The sequence below is a fragment of the Hypanus sabinus genome, chromosome 3 (genome assembly GCF_030144855.1).
Source record: "Hypanus sabinus isolate sHypSab1 chromosome 3, sHypSab1.hap1, whole genome shotgun sequence".
Classification (NCBI taxonomy): Eukaryota; Metazoa; Chordata; class Chondrichthyes; order Myliobatiformes; family Dasyatidae; genus Hypanus; species Hypanus sabinus.
In genome coordinates this window covers 153,301,150-153,323,017 of record NC_082708.1, presented here as the reverse complement: position 1 = coordinate 153,323,017, position 21,868 = coordinate 153,301,150, and the positions used below count along the sequence as shown (strand labels likewise).

At 40.0% G+C, this 21,868-nt stretch overlaps 1 protein-coding gene across 4 annotated transcripts in view; it reads right to left on the bottom strand.

Annotated features, from left to right (window-relative positions):
* The window catches only part of ccser1 (coiled-coil serine-rich protein 1), a 1,385,167-nt gene that overhangs the window by 1,054,068 nt on the left and 309,231 nt on the right, over positions 1–21,868 (bottom strand). For all 4 annotated transcript variants that reach the window (XM_059965410.1, XM_059965409.1, XM_059965412.1 and 1 more), the window contains one exon: positions 19,968–20,082. In XM_059965410.1, the coding sequence (XP_059821393.1) occupies positions 19,968–20,082 (115 nt within the window). The remainder of the gene's footprint in view (positions 1–19,967; positions 20,083–21,868) is intronic.

The following is a 21,868-nucleotide window of genomic DNA, read 5'->3' as shown; positions in this document are numbered from 1 at the left end:
CACCAGCATTTTGTATATGTTGCCAAAATTTTAACCTGTTCATTATTAAATATAATGCCCTGTTTCATATTTAGAATCCATACCTGAATTTGCAAGCCAAACAAAAAATAGAGCTCATTTTAAAATTAAATAACCGGATATCACTGATGTGGTACCTCTATTGAAACAGTTTACAAAGTCTGCTTTGGGCATCTTAAAGCTCTGAAAGATGCTATATAAATGCAAATCCTTCTTCCTTTGTAGCTGCAGTTGACTGATAGGTAATCCATCTAAATGGAGTACTCTGTACAGTGACAAGATTTACATTTTATTTCTGTTGCATAAGCCTTGAATACAAATGTTAGCAATGTGACAAGAATTACTCAGTTATAGCTGGGAGGGGGAAATGAGAAATGTATCTAACAAAGTGGAGGACACAAAAGAATGGAACTATTAAATCAAGCAAGGTTGAACAGGTTTGTAATTCTTAATAAGTAAACTGAATTGCATGATGTTGGCAAAGCAAGCTTAAAGATCTGTATGGCCTACAACTACTCCTATTTATAATGTGCTTGATTTCTGGCCTCTTGCTGAAAAAAATTCATAAACAGAACCACTTCTGATGCATTTCTCGCACAGAGATTAATTTAGCTGTTCCCATTAAATAAACTTTCTTAAAGCTGCTTCGAATCCCGTAACTAACCTTCTCTATCTTGCATGCTGTGAAGCTTATACCCAAAGTTGAAACTCCTTATCACAGTACTGATTGAAGTCAGTTCATACAAGGATTTGTTAACTTTATAATTCACCTCCTAATCTGCAGTCATTTCACTCAGTTTCTTAGCTGTTGAGGGACTCGGTTCCTCAGTTGTTGGTTGTCCCATCTGTGAATGACTGTGTTTCCATAAGTCTCCCCACATTCTAAGGCGCACTTTAAAACCTACCACTCTGAGCAAGCATCGGCTTATTTGTCAGTTTTTGTCCAAAATAAGGACCCTGACTTTATATGCCATAGGATATTGATTAGAGGTTGGCAACGTGGACTTCCAAGCTACCATGCAATGCAATTGAATCATAGTGGGTCGGATGGATCCCAGGAGATACAAGAGACTGCAGGTGCGAGAATCTGAAGCAAACTACAGAATGTGGGAGGAACTTGTTGGGTTAAGTAGGATTTGTGGGAGGGGGTGAAGAGAAGTGTCGCCTTTGTGAGTCAAGATCCTTCATCAGGACTAAGAGTGGCCAGGGAAGATACCCATATAAAGGGGAGAAGGGGAGTGGTGGGACAAGGGTTAGTAAGTGATTAGTGGAAGAGAAAGGGTAGAGGATGATGGGGGCAGGTTAACAAGGGGGAGCAGTGGAGTTTGGATAGAAATGCGTGTGGTGACAGGTGAAAGCAGAGAAAACTATCTCTTTCACCCCTTCCCCTTGTCAACCTGGCCAAAAGGCAGGTAGAGACAAGTGAGGGAGAGTTGGACGGTAAAGCTGGAGACAGCTGCTGGAAGTTGATAGCAGTGGGTGTAAACTGCACTGTAAATTGGTAAGTACAGAAGGTGACAATGGGAATATCTGAGAGAGTGGTGAACAGCAGATGGAACCAGCTGGTGGAAGGGATCTAGTGAGGGAATTTTGAGGGTTTGAAGCTTGAATTACCCAATGACTGAGCACCCATTGTCCTTCTGTGAAAGACAAGGAATGAGAATAAGAAATATCTGCTTAAAGAGATCACTCTATCTGAGCCCTGATGCAGAGTTTCAAATCAAAATGTTGACAATTCTTTTCCTCTTACAGATACTGCTCGACCCATTGAGTTCTTCCAGCAGATTGTTTGATTCTACAGATTTCAGCATGTGCAGTCTCTTCTGTTTTGCTCCTTATTTCAGTCTAACTGGCCAGTCCCTTATCTAGAGATTGTTACCCCAATTCTGGAATCACCAGCAAGAGCAAAATTACTTAGTTGGACCTCACTGAACTGCACATGCTTCAATGACCCAGTTCTCCTACTGCTAACCTACAGGGAGTGCAAGACAATTTCACTCATTGGACATGAGACACAGGAGTCTTCATCTCCTCAAACAATGGCACAGTGGTCCAGAAGGTGAAGGTACATGGGATCCAAGATGAGCTGTCTAATTGGTTCCACAATTGCCTTGGTGATGGGAGCAGAGGGTGGTGTTAGAAGGATGTTTTCCTGAGAAGAAGTTTGTGACTTGTGGTGTACTCCAGGGATTGGTGCTGGGACCTTCTTTGTTTCTGTGTAAATCAATATCTTGGATGTGAATGTATAAGGCATGTCTAGAGGTTGTGGATGACATGAAAGCTGTCAATGGTGATAGCAAGAAGATTATCTAAGGCTACAGAAGGATATAGGTCTGATATAAAGTTAGAGTATTGACAGATGGAATTTAATTCTGACAGTTACAAGGTCATGCATTTCAGACAGCCAAATATTGGTAGGACGTACACAGTAAATAGTATAGCACTAAAGATTGTTGCTGAATAGCGAGAACTCAGGGTTCTAATCCATAGCTCCCTGGAAGTAATAACACAGTTTATTAGAGTGGTGAAGAAAGAAGTGGCATTCTTGCTTCAATAGGATGGGGCATAGTATATAGTTGGGACATTTTATGTTGCAACTTTACACAGCACTGGTTGGGACAAACTTAAGACCATACAATAAGATATAGGAGCAGAAGTAGGACATTCGACCCATCAAGTCTGCTCCACCATTCAGTCATAGGCTGATCCAATTCTTCTAGGCATCCCCACTCCCCTGCTTTTACCCCATGCCTTTTGATGCCCTGGCTAATCAAGAACCTATCAATCTCTGCCTTAAATACACCCAATGACTTGGCCTCCAAAGCTGCTCGTGGCAACAAATTCCACAGATCAGTTCTGAAAGGATATTCTTCAATCCTGATTTTGTGCCCTCTTGTTCTAGAATCCCTTACCATGAGAAGTAACTTTGCCATATCTAATCTGTTCAGGCCTTTTAACATTTGGAATGTTTCTATGAGATCCCCTCTCATTCTCCTGAACTCCAGGGAATACAGCCCAAGAGCTGCCAGACCTTCCTCACAAGGTAACCCTTTCATTCCTGGAATCATTCTTGTGAATCTTCTCTGAACCTTCTCCAATGTCAGCATATCCTTACTAAAATAAGGAGCCCAAAACTGCACACAATACTCCAAGTGTGGTCTCACAAGTGCCTTATAGAGCCTCAACATCACATCTCTGCTCTTATATTCTATACCTCTAGAAATGAATGCAAACATTGCATTTGCCTTCTTCACAACCGAGTCAACCTGGAGGTTAACCTTAAAGGTATCTTACACAAGGACTCCCAAGTCCCTTTGCATCTCTGTGTTTTGAACTCTCTCCCCATCTAAATAATAGTCTGCCTAAATATTTCTTTCACCAAAGTACATGACCATACACTTTCCAACATTGTATTTCATTTGCCACTTCTTTGCCCATTCCTCCTAAATGATCTAAGTCTCACTGCAGGCTCTCTATTTCCTCAACACTACCTGCTCCTCCACCTATCTTTGTATCATCAGCAAATTTAGCCACAAATCCATTAATACTGTAGTCCAAATCATATAGTGGCATGCAAACGTTTGGGCACCCCTGGACAAAATTTCTGTTACTCTGAATAGCTAAGCAAGTAAAAGATGACCTGATTTCCAAAAGGCATAAAGTTAAAGATGACACTTTTCTTTAATATTTTAAACAAGATTACTTTTTTTATTTCCATCTTTTTCAGTTTCAAAATAACAAACAAGGAAAAGGGCCCAAAGTAAAAGTTTGGCAACCCTGCGTGGTCAGTACTTAGTAAGACCCCCTTTGGCAAGTATCATAAACGCTTTCGGTAGCAAGCTAAGAGTCTTTCAAATCTTGTTTGGGGGACTTTCACCCATTCTTCCTCACAAAGCTCTAGGCTTCTGGTTCTGTGAGATTCTTGGGCCGTCTTGCATGCACTGCTCTTTTGAGGTCTATCCACAGATTTTTGATGATGTTTAGGTTGGGGGACTGTGAGGGCCATGGCAAAACTTTCAGCTTGCACCTCCTGATGTAGTCCATTGTCAATTTTGAGGTGTGTTTAGGATCATTATCCTGTTGTAGAAGCCATCCTCTTTTCATGTTCAGCTCTTTTACAGACAGTGTGATGTTTGCTTCCAGAATTGGCTGGTGTTTAATTGAATTCATTCTTCTCTCCACCAGTGAAATGTTCCCTGTGCCACCGGCTGCGACACAAGCCCAAAACATGATCAATCCATTCCCATGCTTAACAGTTGGAGAGGTGTTCTTTTCCTGAAATTCTGTACCCTTTCTTCTCCAAACATACCTTTGCTCATTGGGGCCAAAAAGTTCTATTTTAACTTCATCAGTCCACAGGGCTTGTTCCCAAAATGCATCAGGCTTGTTTAGATGTTCCTTTGCAAACTTCTGATGCTGAATTTTGTGGTGAGGTTTTCTTCCATGAAGGTCATATTTGTGCAGGTGTCACTGCACAGTAGAACAGTGCACTACCACTCCTGAGTCTGCTAAATCTTCGAGAAGGTCTTTTGCAGTCAAATGGGGGTTCTGATTTGCCTTTCTAGCAATCCTACGAGCAGTTCTCTTGGAAAGTTTTCTTGGTCTTCCAGACCTTAACATGACCTCCACCGTTCCTGTTAACTGCCATTTCTTAGTTACATTATGAACTGAGGAAACAGCTACCTGAGAAAGCTTTGCTATCTTCTTATAGCCTTTTCCTGCCTTTTGGGCATCATTTATTTCCATTTTCAGAGTGCTAGGCAGCTGCTTAGAGAAGCCCATGGCTGCTGATTGTTGGGACAGCGTTTGAGGAGTCAAGGTATTTATAAAGCTTTGAAATTTGCATCACCTGGCCTTTCCTAATGATGACCATGAGCAAGCCATAGCTCTACCAAGCTAATTAAGGTCTGAGACCTTGGTAAAAGTTATTTGAGAGCTCAAATCTCTTGGGGTGCCCAAACTTTTGCATGGTGCTCCTTTCCTTTTTTTTCCACTTTAAAATTGTACAAGACAAAAATAATACACTAATCTTGCTTAAGATGTTGAAAAGAATGTTTCATCTTTAGCTTCATAACATTTGGAGATATGTTCATCTTCTACTCACTTAACCATTCACAGTAACAGAAATTTTGACCAGGGGTGCCCAAACTTTTACATACCACTGTACATTATAAAAAGCAAAGGTCCCAACACTGACCCCTGTGGAATTCCACTGGTAACTGGCAGCCAGCCAGAATAGGATCCCTTTTTACCCCACTATCTGTCTTCTGCCAACCAGTCATTGCTCCACCCACACTAGTAACTTCCCTGTAATTCAACGGGCTCTTATCTTGCTAAGCAGCCTCATGTGCAGCACCTTGTCAAAGGCCTTCTGAAAATCCAAGTTCACCACATCTACTACATCTCCTTTGTCTACTCTGCTTGTAATGTCCTCAAAGAATTGCAGTAGGTTTGACAAGCAAGGTTTTCCTTTCAGTAAACTTTGAGAGTATTGTTTGCAATTCTGGTCACCAAACTACAGGAAAAATGTGATACTAGAGTGTTTGCAGAGGAGATTCACCACTGGTATGGCCTGGTTTGGAGGACTTTGGTTATGGGGAGAGTTTAAGTAGGGATGATCTGCCAAAATATACAGTACCGTTCAAAACTCATGGGCACATATATATATATAATGAGCGTGCCTAAGTCACTTGCACTGTACTGTATAAAATTATGAGAGGAAGAGAACTTCCTCTTAAGAGAGGAAGAAAAGGATAACTAAGTAAATTCATTTTGCCATGGTTGAGGCAACAAAAATAAGAGGGCATTATTTTCAGGTAAGGCGAAGGAGTTTTAAAGGAGAACTGAGGGGTAAATTTCTTGTATAGAAACTGATTGATATCTACAACATTATTCCAGAGGATATGGTGAAATCAGATTAAATCATTATGTCAAGAAATCATTTAGGTACTTATTTAAGTAAGCAAGGCATAGAAGGATACATCCCTTATGTGGGCAGATATTATTAGTATAGATGGGCAAGAAGATTGCATGGATTTAGTAGGATGAAAAGCCCATTTCTGTGCTGTATAACTCTATGTCTGTATGATTCTACAGTCCCTTCATCAGAACCTGATAAAAGATCTTAGCCCAAAAAGTCAACTCTTTATTACCCTCTGTAGAAGCTGCCTTAATTGTTGAGTTCCTCCAGCATCTTGTGTGTGCTGTTCATGACTTCCATCATCTGCAACTTGTGCATACAGCACCTTTATCTTATAATCAGTCCAGTAGATCTATGCTCCATTCAACTCAAGGCAATCATTTACTTTACGTTCAACGACTATGTGCAGTTAACTGCATAAATGTAAGTTATGTTATAAAGTGTACATGTTAGACAGATGCAACTCATATTTTCTGTGTCAATGTTATTGATTTCCACTAAAAGGCAGAAATGAAACATCCCTCAACTAATTATTAATTTATAGCAATACTAATTAAAACCTGTGGTTTGTTGTTCCCTCGTCGATCGCATATAGTGGGAATAAAGTGTTCCAAAAATCATGGACATTTTTTTCAATATACTTGCAGAAATAATTTTCTTATTGTTAATCTGGTGAACTAATCACATCTATTTGTTTAACTACGACAAAGCCAAGTGACTCAAAACTGAAAGGTACAGACTGATAATAGAATATTATTTCAAAAGCTGAGCTACGGCAATGAGCTTGATCAAGTTAAACAGTTGGACAACATTAATACACCACAAAAAATACATAATATAATCTATACAACCTATGTAATGAACTCAACAGTTACATTATGCTTGCATGGGCATTTGGGAATGTCTGCAATAGATCATATATTCTGAGCTCTTTTGATTAAGGAGTAAACAGAGCAAAATTTCTGAATGTTCTCAGTGTCTCCTTGAAGAAATGGAATATCCTAGTAACTGTGGCAATCTCTGGCTTATCTCAGCTCAAACTGAAAAGGACCATGTGAGATGATATCCAAAACCTCAAGGTCATGATCAGGAGCCCACAGAAGCCTTGTGATGGAAAGGGGGCCCTTCCTCAAACTACACAGCCAGCCATCTCTATGTGTGGATGAATGCGTTATTCACACATCACATTGTTCAATCCTGACCTCTGCATTGTGTGTTGAGTTCAATGTTCTTCCTGTGACCAGGAATGTTTTCCCCAAATGCTCCATTTCTTCCCTCATCCCAAAGACTTGCAGTCCAGCGAATTAAATAGCCACTATAAATTTCCCTAACTGTGAATAGTAGAATCTGAGAGAAGTTGCTGGGAATAGGGGCCGAATATGTGGACTTGGAATAGAACTTGTGTAAATAAGTGTTTGGTGGTCAGCATGGACAGTGGGTTGAAGGTAGGCTCCAGTGGAGTTAGATATGAGCAAGAGACCCTCCCATATCCTCTGAGTGCAAGTTTTTCCAAAAGCTCTCACCTTGAAAACAATATATATGGCTATGAAAACAAAAAAATAAATTCACACCATCTTAAAAGTTTCTTCCCCCCACTCAGTTAATCTGATCAACCATTCTAGTTAGCCCCTCCCACGTCCTCTATCTATTACCTCCATCATTGTAGTGCACTGTAAACATACTAAACCACTTTATATAATCCTAGTTACATTTTAAACATATTTTGGTATTTATACATTTATGCATATTTTATTCCATATACATAATTTAACCTCTAAGTCTATTTTTATAAAATTCTTTATTCTTTTTAATAATGTTGAATTTTTGTTGCATTTCACACCAACACACCATAGCAAATTCCTAAAACATGTAAATATATACAGCAAATAAAGTTGATCCTTGAAAAGGAATGTGACATTCCTATATTTATATTTGCTCAGACCGCTATAGTGCCAAATTTCAAAAAGATTTAAATCATCATTTATATCCTCCAGTGACTAAGAGTTGTGAATTGAAAGTGAAGTTAATCCCATGAGTCATTTAAATGAAAAGGTTGGAGTGCCAAGGGAAATCTGGAAAATACATTTTAATGTTTAATTGGAAAGGTGACTTGCAATGTATCTGACAAAATCAGCAACCTCAATTGACTCCATTTCTAATTACCATCTCATTCTCCACCTCCATCTTCCCACTTTCCAAATTTTAAAACATTAATTTGCCAACCTGCATGTCTTTGGGATGATGAAGGAAACCAAAATACCAAATGGAAGACTATATGGTCACAGGAAGAGCATGCAGGCATGGACAGCACCAGGCCTCGGGTTCGAATCAGGGCCACAGGTCACAGCAAGGCAGCAACTCCACAAGCTGCTCACTATGCCCTTCATCTATAATATTTCTAATGAATAGCTAAAAGCATAATTCTCAGAAGTATGGACACTGAGTGTGGAAGTCAAGATTTTATTCCCTATTAATTCCATAGTCCAAATTATTGACATACATCATAAAAAGCAGCGGTCCCAATACAGACCCCTGTGGAACTCCACTGGTAAACAGCAGCCAGCCAGAATAGGATCCTTTTATTGCCACTCTCTGTTTTCTGCCGATCAGTCAATGCTTCACCCAGGCTCTGTAATTCCATGGGCTCTTACCTTGCTAAATAGACTCATGTGCAGCTCCTTGTCAAAGGCCTTCTGAAAATCCAAGTACACCACGGCCACTGCATCCCCTTTGTCTACCCTGCTTGTAGTTTCGTTAGTAGTTTAGTCAGGCAGGATTTTCCTTTCAGGATACCATGCTGGCTTTGGCCTATCTTGACATGTGACTCCAAGTACTCTGTAATCACATCCCTAACAATTGATTCCAACAACTTCCCAACCACTGATGTCAAGCTAACACATCTATAGTTTCCTTTCTGCTGCCTTCCACCCTTTTTAAATAGCACAGTAACATTTGAATCTTCTAGTTATTCGGTACAATGCCAGAATCTATCAATTCTTGAAAGATCATTGTTAACATCGCCGCAATCTCTCCAGCTACTTCCTTCAGAACCCGAGGGTGCATTCCATCAGGTTCAGGAGATTTACCCACCCTCAGACCATTAAGCTTCCTGAGTGTAATTTTCTCAGTCGCAAATTTCACTACACAAACTTCACTTCCCTAACACTCTTGAATGTCCGGTATACTGCAAATGTCTTCTGCTGTGAAGACTGATGCAAAATACGCTTTCAGTTCCTCTGCCTTCTCTGCATCTCTCATTACAATATCTCCAGCATCATTTTCTATTGGTCCTATATCTACCCTCAACTCTCTTTTATCATTTATATACTTAAAAAAGCTTTTAGTATCTTCTTTGATATCAGTTGCCAGCTTCCTTTCATAATTCATCTTTTCCTTTCTAACGACCTTTTTAGTTTCCTTCTGCAAGTTTTTATAAGCTTCCCAATTTTCTATCATCCCACTGGCTTTGGCTTCCTTGTATGCCCTCATTTTTGCTTTTACTTTGGTTCTGACTTCACTTGTCAGCTAGGGTAGTGTCCTTCCATTCAAAAATTTCTTCTTATTTGGAATATATCTGTTTTGCACGTCCATCATTTTTTGCAGAAACTCCAGCCATTGCTGCTCTGCTGTCTTTCTTGCTAGTGTCTCTTTCCAGTCAACTTCGGCCAGTTCCCCTCTCATGCCATTGTAATTTCCTTTATTCCACTGAAATACTAAGAAATTGGAATTTAGTTTCTCCTTTTCAAATTTCAAATTGAACTCGATCATATTGTGATCTCTGTTCTCTAAGGGTTCCATAACCTTAAGCTCTCTTATCAATTCCAAATCATTGCACAACACTCAATCCAGCACATTTGATCCCCTAGTGAGCTCAACAACAACCTGTTTTAAAAAGTCATTCCTTGGGCATTCTACAAATTTTCTCTCTTGAGGTCCAGTACTGGCTTGGTTTTCCCAATCGACTTTGATGTTAAAATTCCCAACAATTATCATGACATTGCCCTTCTGACACGCCCTTTCTATCTCTTGTTGTAATTTGTAATCCGCATCCCAGCTGCTGTTTGGAGGCCTGTATACAACTGCCATTAGGGTCCTTTAACCTTGCCATTTCTTAACTCAATGCACAGAGACTCTACACTTTCCAATCCTATGTCATCCCATTCTAATGATTTAATATTATTTCTTACTCACAGGGCCACACTACCCACTCTGCCTACTAACCTATCTTTCTGATACACAGTATATCCTTGGATATTCAGCTCCCAATAGCAGCCATCCTTTAGCCAAGTTTCAGAGATGTCCATAACTTTATACATACCAATCTGTAGAATGTCAAGATCATCCATTTAATTTCTTATGCTGCGTGCATTCAAATATTACACTTTCAGTCCAGAATTTGTTGCTTTCTGTTTTAACTGCACCATGAGTCTATTGCCCTGTAACTCATCCCACTGGCTGTGATTATGCCTCATCTCCTGCCTGTCCTTTCTATCATCTCTGTTGCATGCTATCTTTGATTTATTTCCATTTTCCCCTTCCTCAACCCTATCACTCTGGTTCCCATCCCCCTGCCAAATTAGTTTAAACCTTTCTGAACAGCTCTATTAAACCTGCCTGATAAGATATTGGACCCCTTTGGGTTCAGGTGTAACCCGTCCTTTTGTACAGGTTGTACCTCCCCCAGAAGAGGCCCCAATGATCCAGGAACCTGAAGCCTTGCCTCCTACACCAGTCTCTCAGCCATGCATTAATATGCCTGATCATGCTATTCTTGCACTCATTAGCACGTGGCACAGGCAGCAATCCTGAGATTACTACCCTGGAGGTCCTGCTTTTCAGGTCCTTACCCAACTCCTTGAATTCTCTCTTCGTATTCGTGGTAAAACATGCGACCTTGTCAATAACTCAATATGCATGTGCATAACAGGGGATCCATGTCATAGGTCTTGCAACACTGTGTGTCAGACAGAGTGGTCAGCAGCACTGGGGCTCCACAGGGGACTGTCCTGTCTCCCTTTCTCTCCACCATCTACACCTCGGACTTCAGCTACAACACAGAAACTTGCTATCTTCAGAAGTTTTCTGATGACTCTGCCATAGTTGGATGCATCAGCAAGGGAGATGAGGCTGAGTACAGGGCGACGGTGGGAAACTTTGTCACATGGTGCGAGCAGAATCATCTGCAACTTAATGTGAAAAAGACTAAGGAGCTAGTGGTGGACCTGAGGAGCGCTAAGGCACTAGTGACCCCTGTTTCCATCCAAGAGGTCAGTGTGGACATAGTGGAGGATTACAAATACCTGGGGATACGAATGGACAATGAACTGGACTGGTCAACGAACACTGAGGCTGCCTATAAGAAGGGTCAGAGCCGTCTCTATTTCCTGAGGAGACTGAGGTCCTTTAACATCTGCCAGACAATGCTGAAGATGTTCTACGAGGCTGTGGTGGCCAGTGCTATCATGTTTGCTGTTGTGTGCTGGGGCAGCAGGCTGAGGGTAGCAGACACCAACAGAATCAACAAACTTATTCGTAAGGCCAGTGATGTTTTGGGAGTGGAACTGGACTCTCTGACGGTGGTGTCTGAAAAGAGGATGCTGTCTTGCATGCCATCTTGGACAATGACTCCCATCCACTCCATAATGTACTGGTTAGGCACAGGAGTACATTCAGCCAGAGACTCATTCCACTGAGATGTAACTCTGAGCATCATAGGAAGTCATTCCTACCTGTGGCCATCAAACTTTACAACTCTTCCCTCGGAGTGTCAGACACTCTGAGCCAATAGGCTGGTCCTGGACTAATTTCCACTTGGCATGATTAACTTATTATTTAATTATTATGGTTTTATATTGCTATATTTCTTCACTATTCTTGGTTGGTGTGGCTGTAACAAAACCCAATTACCCTCAGGATCAATAAAGTATGTCTATCTGTCTGTCTAAGGATTGAAAAATAAATCTTTGAGCACGCCAAGGATATGACAAACAAATTCCATATAAATAGTATATCATTGTGCTGCATTCTTTGGGTGTTGTTCATGAAAGCCGCCTGTTCGTATGATAACCAGAGAAGAAAACTGCAGATGCTGTAAATCCAAAACAAAGATGAGAATGCAGGAACCACTCAGCTGGTCAGGCAGGTTCCATGGGAAGAGGAACTGAGTCAACTTTTGAGGTTGAGGACAGGCAAATGGTTTTTCTTGTGGAATTGGTGGGGAAGAGGAGAGAAAATATGTTACAGGGAAATAAGTGGGGGAATGGAATTGATGCATAGTCTCAACAGACTCAATGGCTTCCTTCTATGTCTTAAGAAAGTAATGAAAATCAGAAAATGCTCAAAATTATGAAAGGGTTTAAATGGTGATGAGTTTATCATGGTCGTTAGTACTAAGATATAGTGAAGAACGTTGTCTACATTCCATTCAGACAGATCATCCTGTACATAAGTACATCAAGGCAGTACAAATGAAAAAAAAACACAGAATACTCTGTTTTATTCACAGAGAAAGTGCAGTGTCGGTAGGCAATGTACAAGGGCAAATGCAAGGTAAATTGAGAGATCAAGAGTTACTTTTAACATGAGAGTCATTCACACGTCTGATAACAGTGGAATACAAGCTGTCCCCGAGCCTTGTGATTTTTTTTTCTCATGCATTTGTACCTTCTGACCGACGGAACTGGGGGGCTGGAGAGAAGAGAAAATGATTGGATAGGAACAGACACAAAATGCTGGAGGAACTCAGCAGGACAGGCAGCATTTAAGGAAAAAAGTAATTCTGAAAAACTTTTTTTCTTAAAGGCTGCCTGGCCTGCTGAGTTCCTCCAGCATTTTGTGTGTGTTGCTTGGATTTCCAGCAGCTGCAGATTTCCTCTTGTTTGTGAATGGGTAGTAAGTCTAGATTGGTTGGGGAAGAGTTTAGGATCTTTGTCAAATGAAACTATAAGGTGTGAAAAATCAATCTCACATATATGAACTGAGCAGCTATGTTGAGGAAGTGTTACATGAAAGAACACTGAAATGGCAACTCAGCAGTCACATTCAACGTGATTTTGCATGCAGGCTTGACAGGGTAAAATCTCCAGATATATATGTCAAAGAAGATCTCTAGAGTGGGATTAACTGGAAAGTTATTTCAGAGAGATAACACACAGGCTAATTGGGTTGAGTGGCTTCCTATTACTGACACCTTCCCAACGATAATCAAAGCTGACATCACCGGTATCATCTGTACACTGAGTATGCACACAAGATTCTAGTGAGAGAGTTTTTCTACATTCACAATCCGCACTCCTCCCACAATTATTAAAGCAAATCAGCTGGTCATTTAGTGAATTCACTCTGGGCAAAGTGGCTGCTACTTCTTCTCACAAAATAAGCAGTAACTACTCTTTTAAAACAATTTGTTTAATGTGGAATTGTTTGAGGTGTCTTTAAGACACAATAAGCTGCCACATATTTGCAGTTGTGTTTATCTTTATCAATTGCTTGCCGTCCCTATAAGAATTATAAATTTAACATCTGGTAGCCTAATCATCCTTCTACAATCCTGTGCTTGGTTTATGCTGGGTGGGTTATTAATTAATTTAGAATAAATGGTCAAAGTCATTAGTTTGTGTGTACACTGGATTCAATTTCATCACATCCTTTCTAATTTCAAAACATAGCAGATATGCTTTATGTAACTCCACAGCTTGTAAACAGAATACAACTTATGTGAGTAATTATTCATTTGCTGCATTTTGTTTCTGAACCTTGGACTTGATATTCTTGAATTTGAGAAAATAATTCTCAAAAATTCATCTACCTTGCCATCAATCTGAAAGTCATGTAAAGAAATCATAAAAATGAATTGCATAGCCATTGAAATTATATAACAGAATGCAAAACAGTATCAAATAGTTTTACAACCTAGAATAAAAATTTAAAAATACTGAAAATATTTAGCAGATCAGGCAGTAGCTGTAGAAAGCAAAACAGAGTTAATGTTCCAATTTGAACTGTTTTCTCAGATGCAGCATAACCTGCTGAGTCTTTTCATGTTTTATTTCAGAATTCTCGTAATGGTGATTTGTTATATAATCCTTATGTTTGTATTATCCTCAGAGAAATTAAATGGTGTGCAGTCAATTAAATTAATTTTAAGACAACTTCTATTGAGTTATTTGTGAAAAATAAACACCTCTTATTTCAAACATTGTCTGTTAACCCTTTGCTTTCTAAATTGAAACCAAACCTTTTTTTCCTCAACATAAATAAAAAACAGTTAAGATCTTCACCATCTCTTCTGCTTCACACGCAGATCTTCCAGAAGACTGATTTTGTCCCTTGCTATCTTTTTGTTCTTAATATATCTGTAGAACCCTTTAAGGTTCTCCTTTTTCTTGTATTCCACAGACCAAACTCATGCTTTCTCTTATCCCTCCTGATTTCCTTCTTAAGTGTTCCCTTGCATTTCTTATACTCAAGTACCTCATTTGTTCCTGCCTGCCTTTATCTGCTATTCATTTCCTTGTTTTTCTTAACCATAGCCCCAAAATCTCTGGAAAACCAAAGTCCCCTAAACCTATAATGCTTGCCTTTTATTCTGAACTCTGTACTCTCAAAATGTCACTTATGAAGGCCTCCCATTGCCAAGTATACCTTTGCCTGAAAACAACCTATCCCAATCCACACTTGCGAGATCCTCTCTGATACCATCAAAACTGGCCTTTGACCAATTTAGAATCTCAACTTGAGAACTAGACCTATCCTTTTCCATAATTACCTTGAAACTAATGGCATTATTATCACTAGGTGCAAAATGTTTCCCCACACAAATTCTGTCACCTGCCCTGTCTCAATCCCCAATAGGAGATGGAGCATCACACCTTTTTATGTTGGTACTTCTGTGTGCTGATTAAGGAAACTTTCATGAACACATTTGACAAACTATTTCACATCCTGCCTTCTTTACAGTCAATATGTGGAAAGTTAAAATCATCTGTGATCACAACCTCAAGTTTTTTGCAACAGTCTGCAATTTCTCTACAAAATTGCTCCTCTGAAACCCACAGACTTTTGAGTGGTCCATAACATAATATTTTTATCACGGTTCTACCTTCTTTATTCCTCATTTCTACCCATAAACCCTCATTAGCTGAGTACTGCAGTCTGTCCGGACTGAGCATTGTTGTGACAATTTCCCTGATACCCTTCCTCCTTTAATCCCTCACACTCTATCATGTCTAAAGCAACCGAGCCCTGGTACATTGAGCTGCCAGTCCTGGCCCTCCTGCAACCAAGTTTCACTAATGACTACAATGTCACAATTCTACATGTTGATCCATGCCCTAAGCTCACCCACCTTTCCTACAATACATGCTGCATTATGCTCAGAACATTATTCCCACCATGGCCAAACTTTTGTTTCTGATCTTGTATAAATAGCTTTCCCCACAACCTCTCTGCTACGTGTCCTGGCACTCAGGTTCCCATTCGCCTCCAACTCCCAGACAAATTGCAAACAGTTTTTGATGTTAGACTGTAGAGCATAAAACAGTAGAGTACAAGAGCAGCTCCTGTTCCTAGTCCATCATGTTGCAGCAAACTAATTAAACTGGTAATTAAACTCATAAGTGAACTAATCCCTCCTGCCTATATAGTGCCCATATCCGTCCATTCTCTACACATTCATGCATCTACTGAATTGCTTTTAAACTTCTCTTTCATATTTGCTTCCACCACCATGCCTGGCAATGTATTTCAAGCACCAACCACTCTGTGTAAATATCTCCTTTTGAACATAGTACCTCTCACCTTAAATGTATGCCCTCTTGTACTTGGCATTTCGACCCTGGGGAAATATCAGCTACCTACCCTTTCTATACCTTTCAGAATTTTATTGTTTTCTATCAAGTCTCCTCTCGGCCTCCACCACTCCAAAGGAAACCTTCCAATTTTGTCCAACCTCTCCTTATTGCACATGACCTCAAATCTAAGCTGCTTCTAGTAAACAACTTCTGGCCCACTCCAAATTCTCCACCTCCTTCCTATAATGAGGCAACCAGAACTGAGTACAATACTCCAGCTACAGCCCAACCAGAGCTTTATAAAAACTGGAGGTTAAAAAAACAGTAATATTGTAAGGGGATTAATCTTCATTTGACTATATCATGACAGTTTACCAGAATTTAGATGATCTATCATGGAACAGAATTCCCACAACCTTAATTTTTTCCCAGCTCTGCGGTTTTTCTGCTTGGCTACATGTAGTCTTCAACATGTGAAAAACTAAGAAATAAACAAAGAAGACTGGGCCTGATGTCAATTCAACTTTACAAGTTGGAACAAACACAACAATGGACCTCAGCATGTGTTTTCATTGTGCCTTTCCGATGAATCAGGCTCACACAGTGGTCAAATGGCACCACCGTCAGTTTGCTTTGCTGGTATCCGGGGAAAAGGAAGTGCATATATTTTCAGTAGCTATTAAGCGCTCAACAGATTTTCAGCTTCCAGAACAGTTCCACAAAATTCAAATTATTCCAAATGTTGTAATTATTTTTTAATTGATTTCATTGGGGCATTAAACTAATACATGTGTTTGGATTCATGCCAGTTTAAATTAGCCACAGGGCATTACACAGTCAGCAAGTTGGGATAGTGATTTTTTGCATTGGCTTTTTAATCTTTGCAGTTCTGTAATGCTGGGAACCTGAGGTCAGGTAAATGAAATATGCAAATTAGATTTAACACTCCATGCTAACAATGAACCAATTTCAATTTAAGCTCTCAGAGATAGGCTATGTGTCACACTTAAAAGATGCTGGATGAGTCACAACAAATAGATTCCATTCAGTTTCTGTCAGAATTCATCAAAAATTAAATAAAGACAATTTTGAAATCTGCATTTAGCAATCTTCCTCCAGGGTTTCAGGGTTGAGTATCGACAATGATTTGTTTTGAAATCATTTAAAATGTGTGCTTGCTGCATTGCCTCCCTCCATAATTAATAATTATAATTTGACTTGAATGTTGATTTCCAATAAATCAGAGGTGTTGTACAGCTTAAAACAAAATATGCGGTGAGGATTTTCTTATTTAAGAGGCCTTGCACAGACCAGAAAAAGTAGGCTCTTTGGGGACTGTGCATAGATATCTGCATTGTTTCAGGAGTGGGGTTGGCATAAGTAACTCAGTAACACCCTCACTCTGTATCTCTGTTCCAACTCAGGAATTAAACACAGAGAGCCACAGCAGTGGCAGTTTGAGGCAATAGTACCGAGAGCAATCAGCCCATGTAGGCTTGACTCGGAGATTACAGTCAGAGAGCATAAGAAATGCTGTGACTGTTATACAGAGAATTTTTGGAAATCAATACCCTGCTATAGAATGGCATTCTTCCCAACAATAACATTGTGGCCACAATTGACGGAGAGGGTATGTTCCAGAAAATATTAATGAATTAGTTATTTTAGATAATATTCTAGATCCTTGGAGTCATTACAGCATAGAAAGAAACCTTTCAACTCAATGAGTCATTCTCTCTTCTCCCCTTCCCATAGGGCAGAAGAAACAAAAGTATAAGAGCATGGACCACCAGCTTCCATTCTGCAATTATCAGCCGCTTGAATACACTTTACATACAGTAAAAGCTGAACACTTGATCTCCCAGCTTATCTCTTTGTAGCCCTTGCACTTTATTTGACTGCATGCTCTGCACTTTCTCTGTAAATGGAAGTACACATCATGCACAAACTCTCATGGTCTCAGAACGTTTTCTACACAAACTGGAAAGCTTTCTGAAGAGGCCAAAGGGAGTTGGACTAGGCACATCTATATTCATGTCATGTACAGATGCACAGTAGACAGCGTCCAAACAAGCTGTGTCACTGCCTGGTATGGAAACTGATCTGCGACAGCCAGGAAAGCTCAACAACTGGCATCAGGCTACCTGCCATCAAGGACACATATAGAGAAAGGTGCCGGAGAAAAAGCCAGTAACATCATGAAGGATCCCACGCACCCTGCTCACGAATTGTATGCCTCTCTCCCATCAGGGAGGAAGCTATGTAGCATCCAGGCCAGGACCACCAGACTCAAAGCGACCACCAGTCGCTTTCCCCAAGCAGTAAGGCTGATCCACCCACTAAGCAAACTGCCTACACCCCCAAACACCATTACTTGATCAGCTACTGTCAGGGTCACCTTATATACAGTCGACCAGACTATGTAACAGTTTCTTCCCCTAAGCTATCAGACTCCTCAATACCCAGAGCCTGGACTGACACCTTGCCCTATTGTCCTGTTTATTATTTATTGTAATGCCTGCACTGTTTTTGTGCACTTTACGCAGTCTTGTGTAGGTCTGTAGTCTAGTGTAGCTTTCTCCGTGCTTTTTTTTATGTAGTTCAGTCTAGTTTTTGTACTGTGTCATGTAACACTATGGTCCTGAAAAACATTGTCTCATTTTTACTATGTACTGTACCAGCAGTTATGGTTGAAATGACAATAAAAGTGATTTGACTTGACTGGACTTTATAGACATACCATCAATCTATGTTTTTAAACTATCTTATGTTTTTATATTTATTATGTTTTTATTATTATTGTGCTCTTTATCTTATAATAATTATTATCATTATTTCATTCTCCTTTACACCTGTGTACTGGAAATACATTAGACAAACTTAAATCTTGAGTCCTGGATCGTGAAACTGCACCATGGTATTCTGCATCCTACTTCCTTTTCAATGTAGTTACGTATGGCACAATTTGTCTGGATGCCATGCAAAATAAAAGCTCGGCCATGTGACAATAATAAACTAATTCTGTGCAGGCTCCTTGTTATGCTATTGCCCAAGATCCTGCCATTCCTATGTTCTTTCCACGGTCCCCTAAGAAATCTCCAACTGAATTGTTTTCCACTGTACTTACAGACAGTGAGTTCCCTATCAAACACATTCTGCATAAAGTTATGCTTTTCTCATTTTTTCAAAAATTTAAATCAGTGACCTAAAACCACCTACTAATGGGAGCACCTTCTGTCTTTTTCTGTTGCCATGCAACATTGTGTGACCTAAACTAAACTAACACTGAAATTGTACTGTGCTGAAATTCCTGACCTTAGATTCTACCTGCCGGGGTAATTTGTAATTATTAAGTAACTGATTAAAAAGCAATTCTGATAACAAAGAAGGGTAATTTAATAATTCCACACTGACAGACGACAGGCACAGGAAGTAGATGTCAGAAAATCAAGGCTCCAGTTTCATAATATGTTCACTGTGATTCTCTTAGCACTGGATTAGCACATTTCAAACAGTTTACAATAGAGAAAACAATACCAAGGGTTGCATTATAATGAAACATTAATTCCTGCATAGTAAATATGCTAAATGTTTTGCAGAATTACAGGTTTGTTGAAGTTTAGGTGTTTGAAAGAGTCCAAAGTGTCTAGGCTAGTTGAAAACAAAACACTATTTAGACAAATTCAATGAACGGCCTTGGCTCATTCTGGGAAGTTTGGACACATTAGGTGTCTTTCCAGTCATCTTTGAGCTATGATGAGAAGATCTGTCTCCATCAGTCTCTCAGAAGACACAGAAACACAAGAAACAAGGAGCAGTAGTAGGTCATCTGGCACCTCAAGCCTGCTCAACCATTCAATATGATCTTGGCTGATCTGTGCCAGGCTTTTTCTCTTCTTCCTGGACATCAACTCCCTAATATTTCAATAAATGTTCTACCTCACCTTGAAATATCTCCAACGAGTTTGCCTCTACAAGCCTCTATGGCAGAGAATTCTAGAGATTCACCATCCTGTGCACTTCAGTTTTAAATAAATCTATCCTCTAGTTCACTACTGGGAAGTCATGAACAAGAAAACTTCTTAATATCTCCTTTGCCATGTTCTCCTTAGGGTTTGATTTTTCAATAAGATCACCCCTTATTCTAAATAATTTCCAAACCCAGGAATCTACACAAATGTATTAACCCCTGAAATCCTACCTTCAGCAAACAGACCTTCAAAGCTGTCGTAACTTACCAAAACGTTTGGCAGCAACATTCTCGCACTGGTGGCGCTGGTCTTCCAGGAACTCCAAATCCAGCATTAGATCATCTTCATCCAAGTCACATGATCCCAGTTTGTTTAAAACATCCTGAATCCAAGGAGGGAAGGGGGAAAATACAGAAATTAAGATATAATTCAGCAAAAAAATCTCTATAAGACCATAAGATATTGGGGCAGAATTAAGCCATTTGTCCCATCAAGTCTTTTAAACCATTTCATCTCAGCCCCAATCTGCTGCCCTCTCCCTTCATACCCTGGCCAATCAAGAATCTGTCAACCTCTGGCTTAAACATACATATGTATATGACTTGGCCTCCACAGCTGCCTGTGGAAAAGAATTTGACAGATTCACCACTCTCTAGCAACAAAAAAAAGAAATTCCTCTTCATCTCCATTCTAAAAGTTTGCTCCTTTATTCTGAGGCTGTGTGCTCTGGTTTAAGACTCTCCCTACATAGGAAACATCCTCTATACATCCACACTATCAAGGCCTTTCACTATTCTGTAGGTTTCAATTAGGTCACCCCTCATTCTTCTGAATTCTAGTGAATACAGGCTGTGAACCATCAAAAACTCTCCATATGACAAGCAGTTCAATCCCGAAATCATTTTTGTGAACCTCTTTTGAATACTCTCCAATTTCAGCACATTCTTTCTAAGATAAGGGACCAAAACTGCTCATTATACCCCACGTGAGACTTCATCAGTACTTTCTCAAGTCTCAACATTATATCCTTGTTTTTATATTCTCATCCTCTTGAAATGAATGCTAACATTGCATTTGCCTTCCTTATCACAGACTCAACCTGCAAATTAAGTTTTAGGGAATCCTGCACAAGGAACTTCAAGTCCTTTTGTGCCTCTGTTTTTTTTTGTATAGGCAACACTTTCATTTCTAAAAAAGTGCATGACCATATACTTCCTGGCATTGTATTCTATCTGCCATTTCTTTGCCCATTCTCCTAATCTGTCTGAGCCCTTCTATAGCCTCACTACTTCCTCAAAACTACCTGCCCCTCTAGCTATCTTCAATATTGTCTACAAACTTTGCAACAAAGCCATCAATTCCATCATCCAAATCATTGACCTCTAATGTTTAAATACCGTACTCATTCGCAACACAGACCCTGTGGAGCACCACTAGCATGGCAGCCAACCAGAAAAAGTTCCATTGATTCGCACTCTTTCCCTCCTGCCAATCAGCCACTGTTTTACCCATGCTAAAATCTCTCCTGTAATACCACGGGCTCATAGCTTGTTAAGCAGCCCCTTGTGTGTCACCCTGTCAAGGGCCATTTGAAAATCCAAGTACACAACATCAACCGATTCTCCTTTGTCTATCCTGTTATTAGCAAAAAGAAGTGAATATTACAGAAGTTTTCCCTCGTCCAAGCGCCCAGACACCATGACCAATAAAGCCCATCAGTGCTTTCAGCGTAATAAATCAAAGCAGCAGGGGTACAGTCTCATTAGCTCACTGAGTCCATGCCAATCAGGTGCCAATCCAGAGACTCCCAATTTCCAGCATTTGACCATGTGGTCTGCCTCTACATCTGCCTAGCCAAGTGCTTCAGAAATGATATTATTGTACCTGCCTCAACTTCTTCCTCTGTAAGCTCATTCTATATACTCACCACCCTTTGCATGTAAACACTGAACCTCAGGTCCCTTTCAGATCTTTCCCCCAACCTTAAATCTATGCCCCCTAGTGCTGGACTCCCTTCCCCTAGGGAAAAGACTGTTACCATCCACCTTTTCAATGACTCTCATAAATTTAAATATTCCAATAAGGTCGCCCTTAATTCTCCTACGTTCCAAGAAATAAAGACCAGTCCTGGCCAATCTTTCTCTATAACTGTGGCTCTTTGGTTCTGG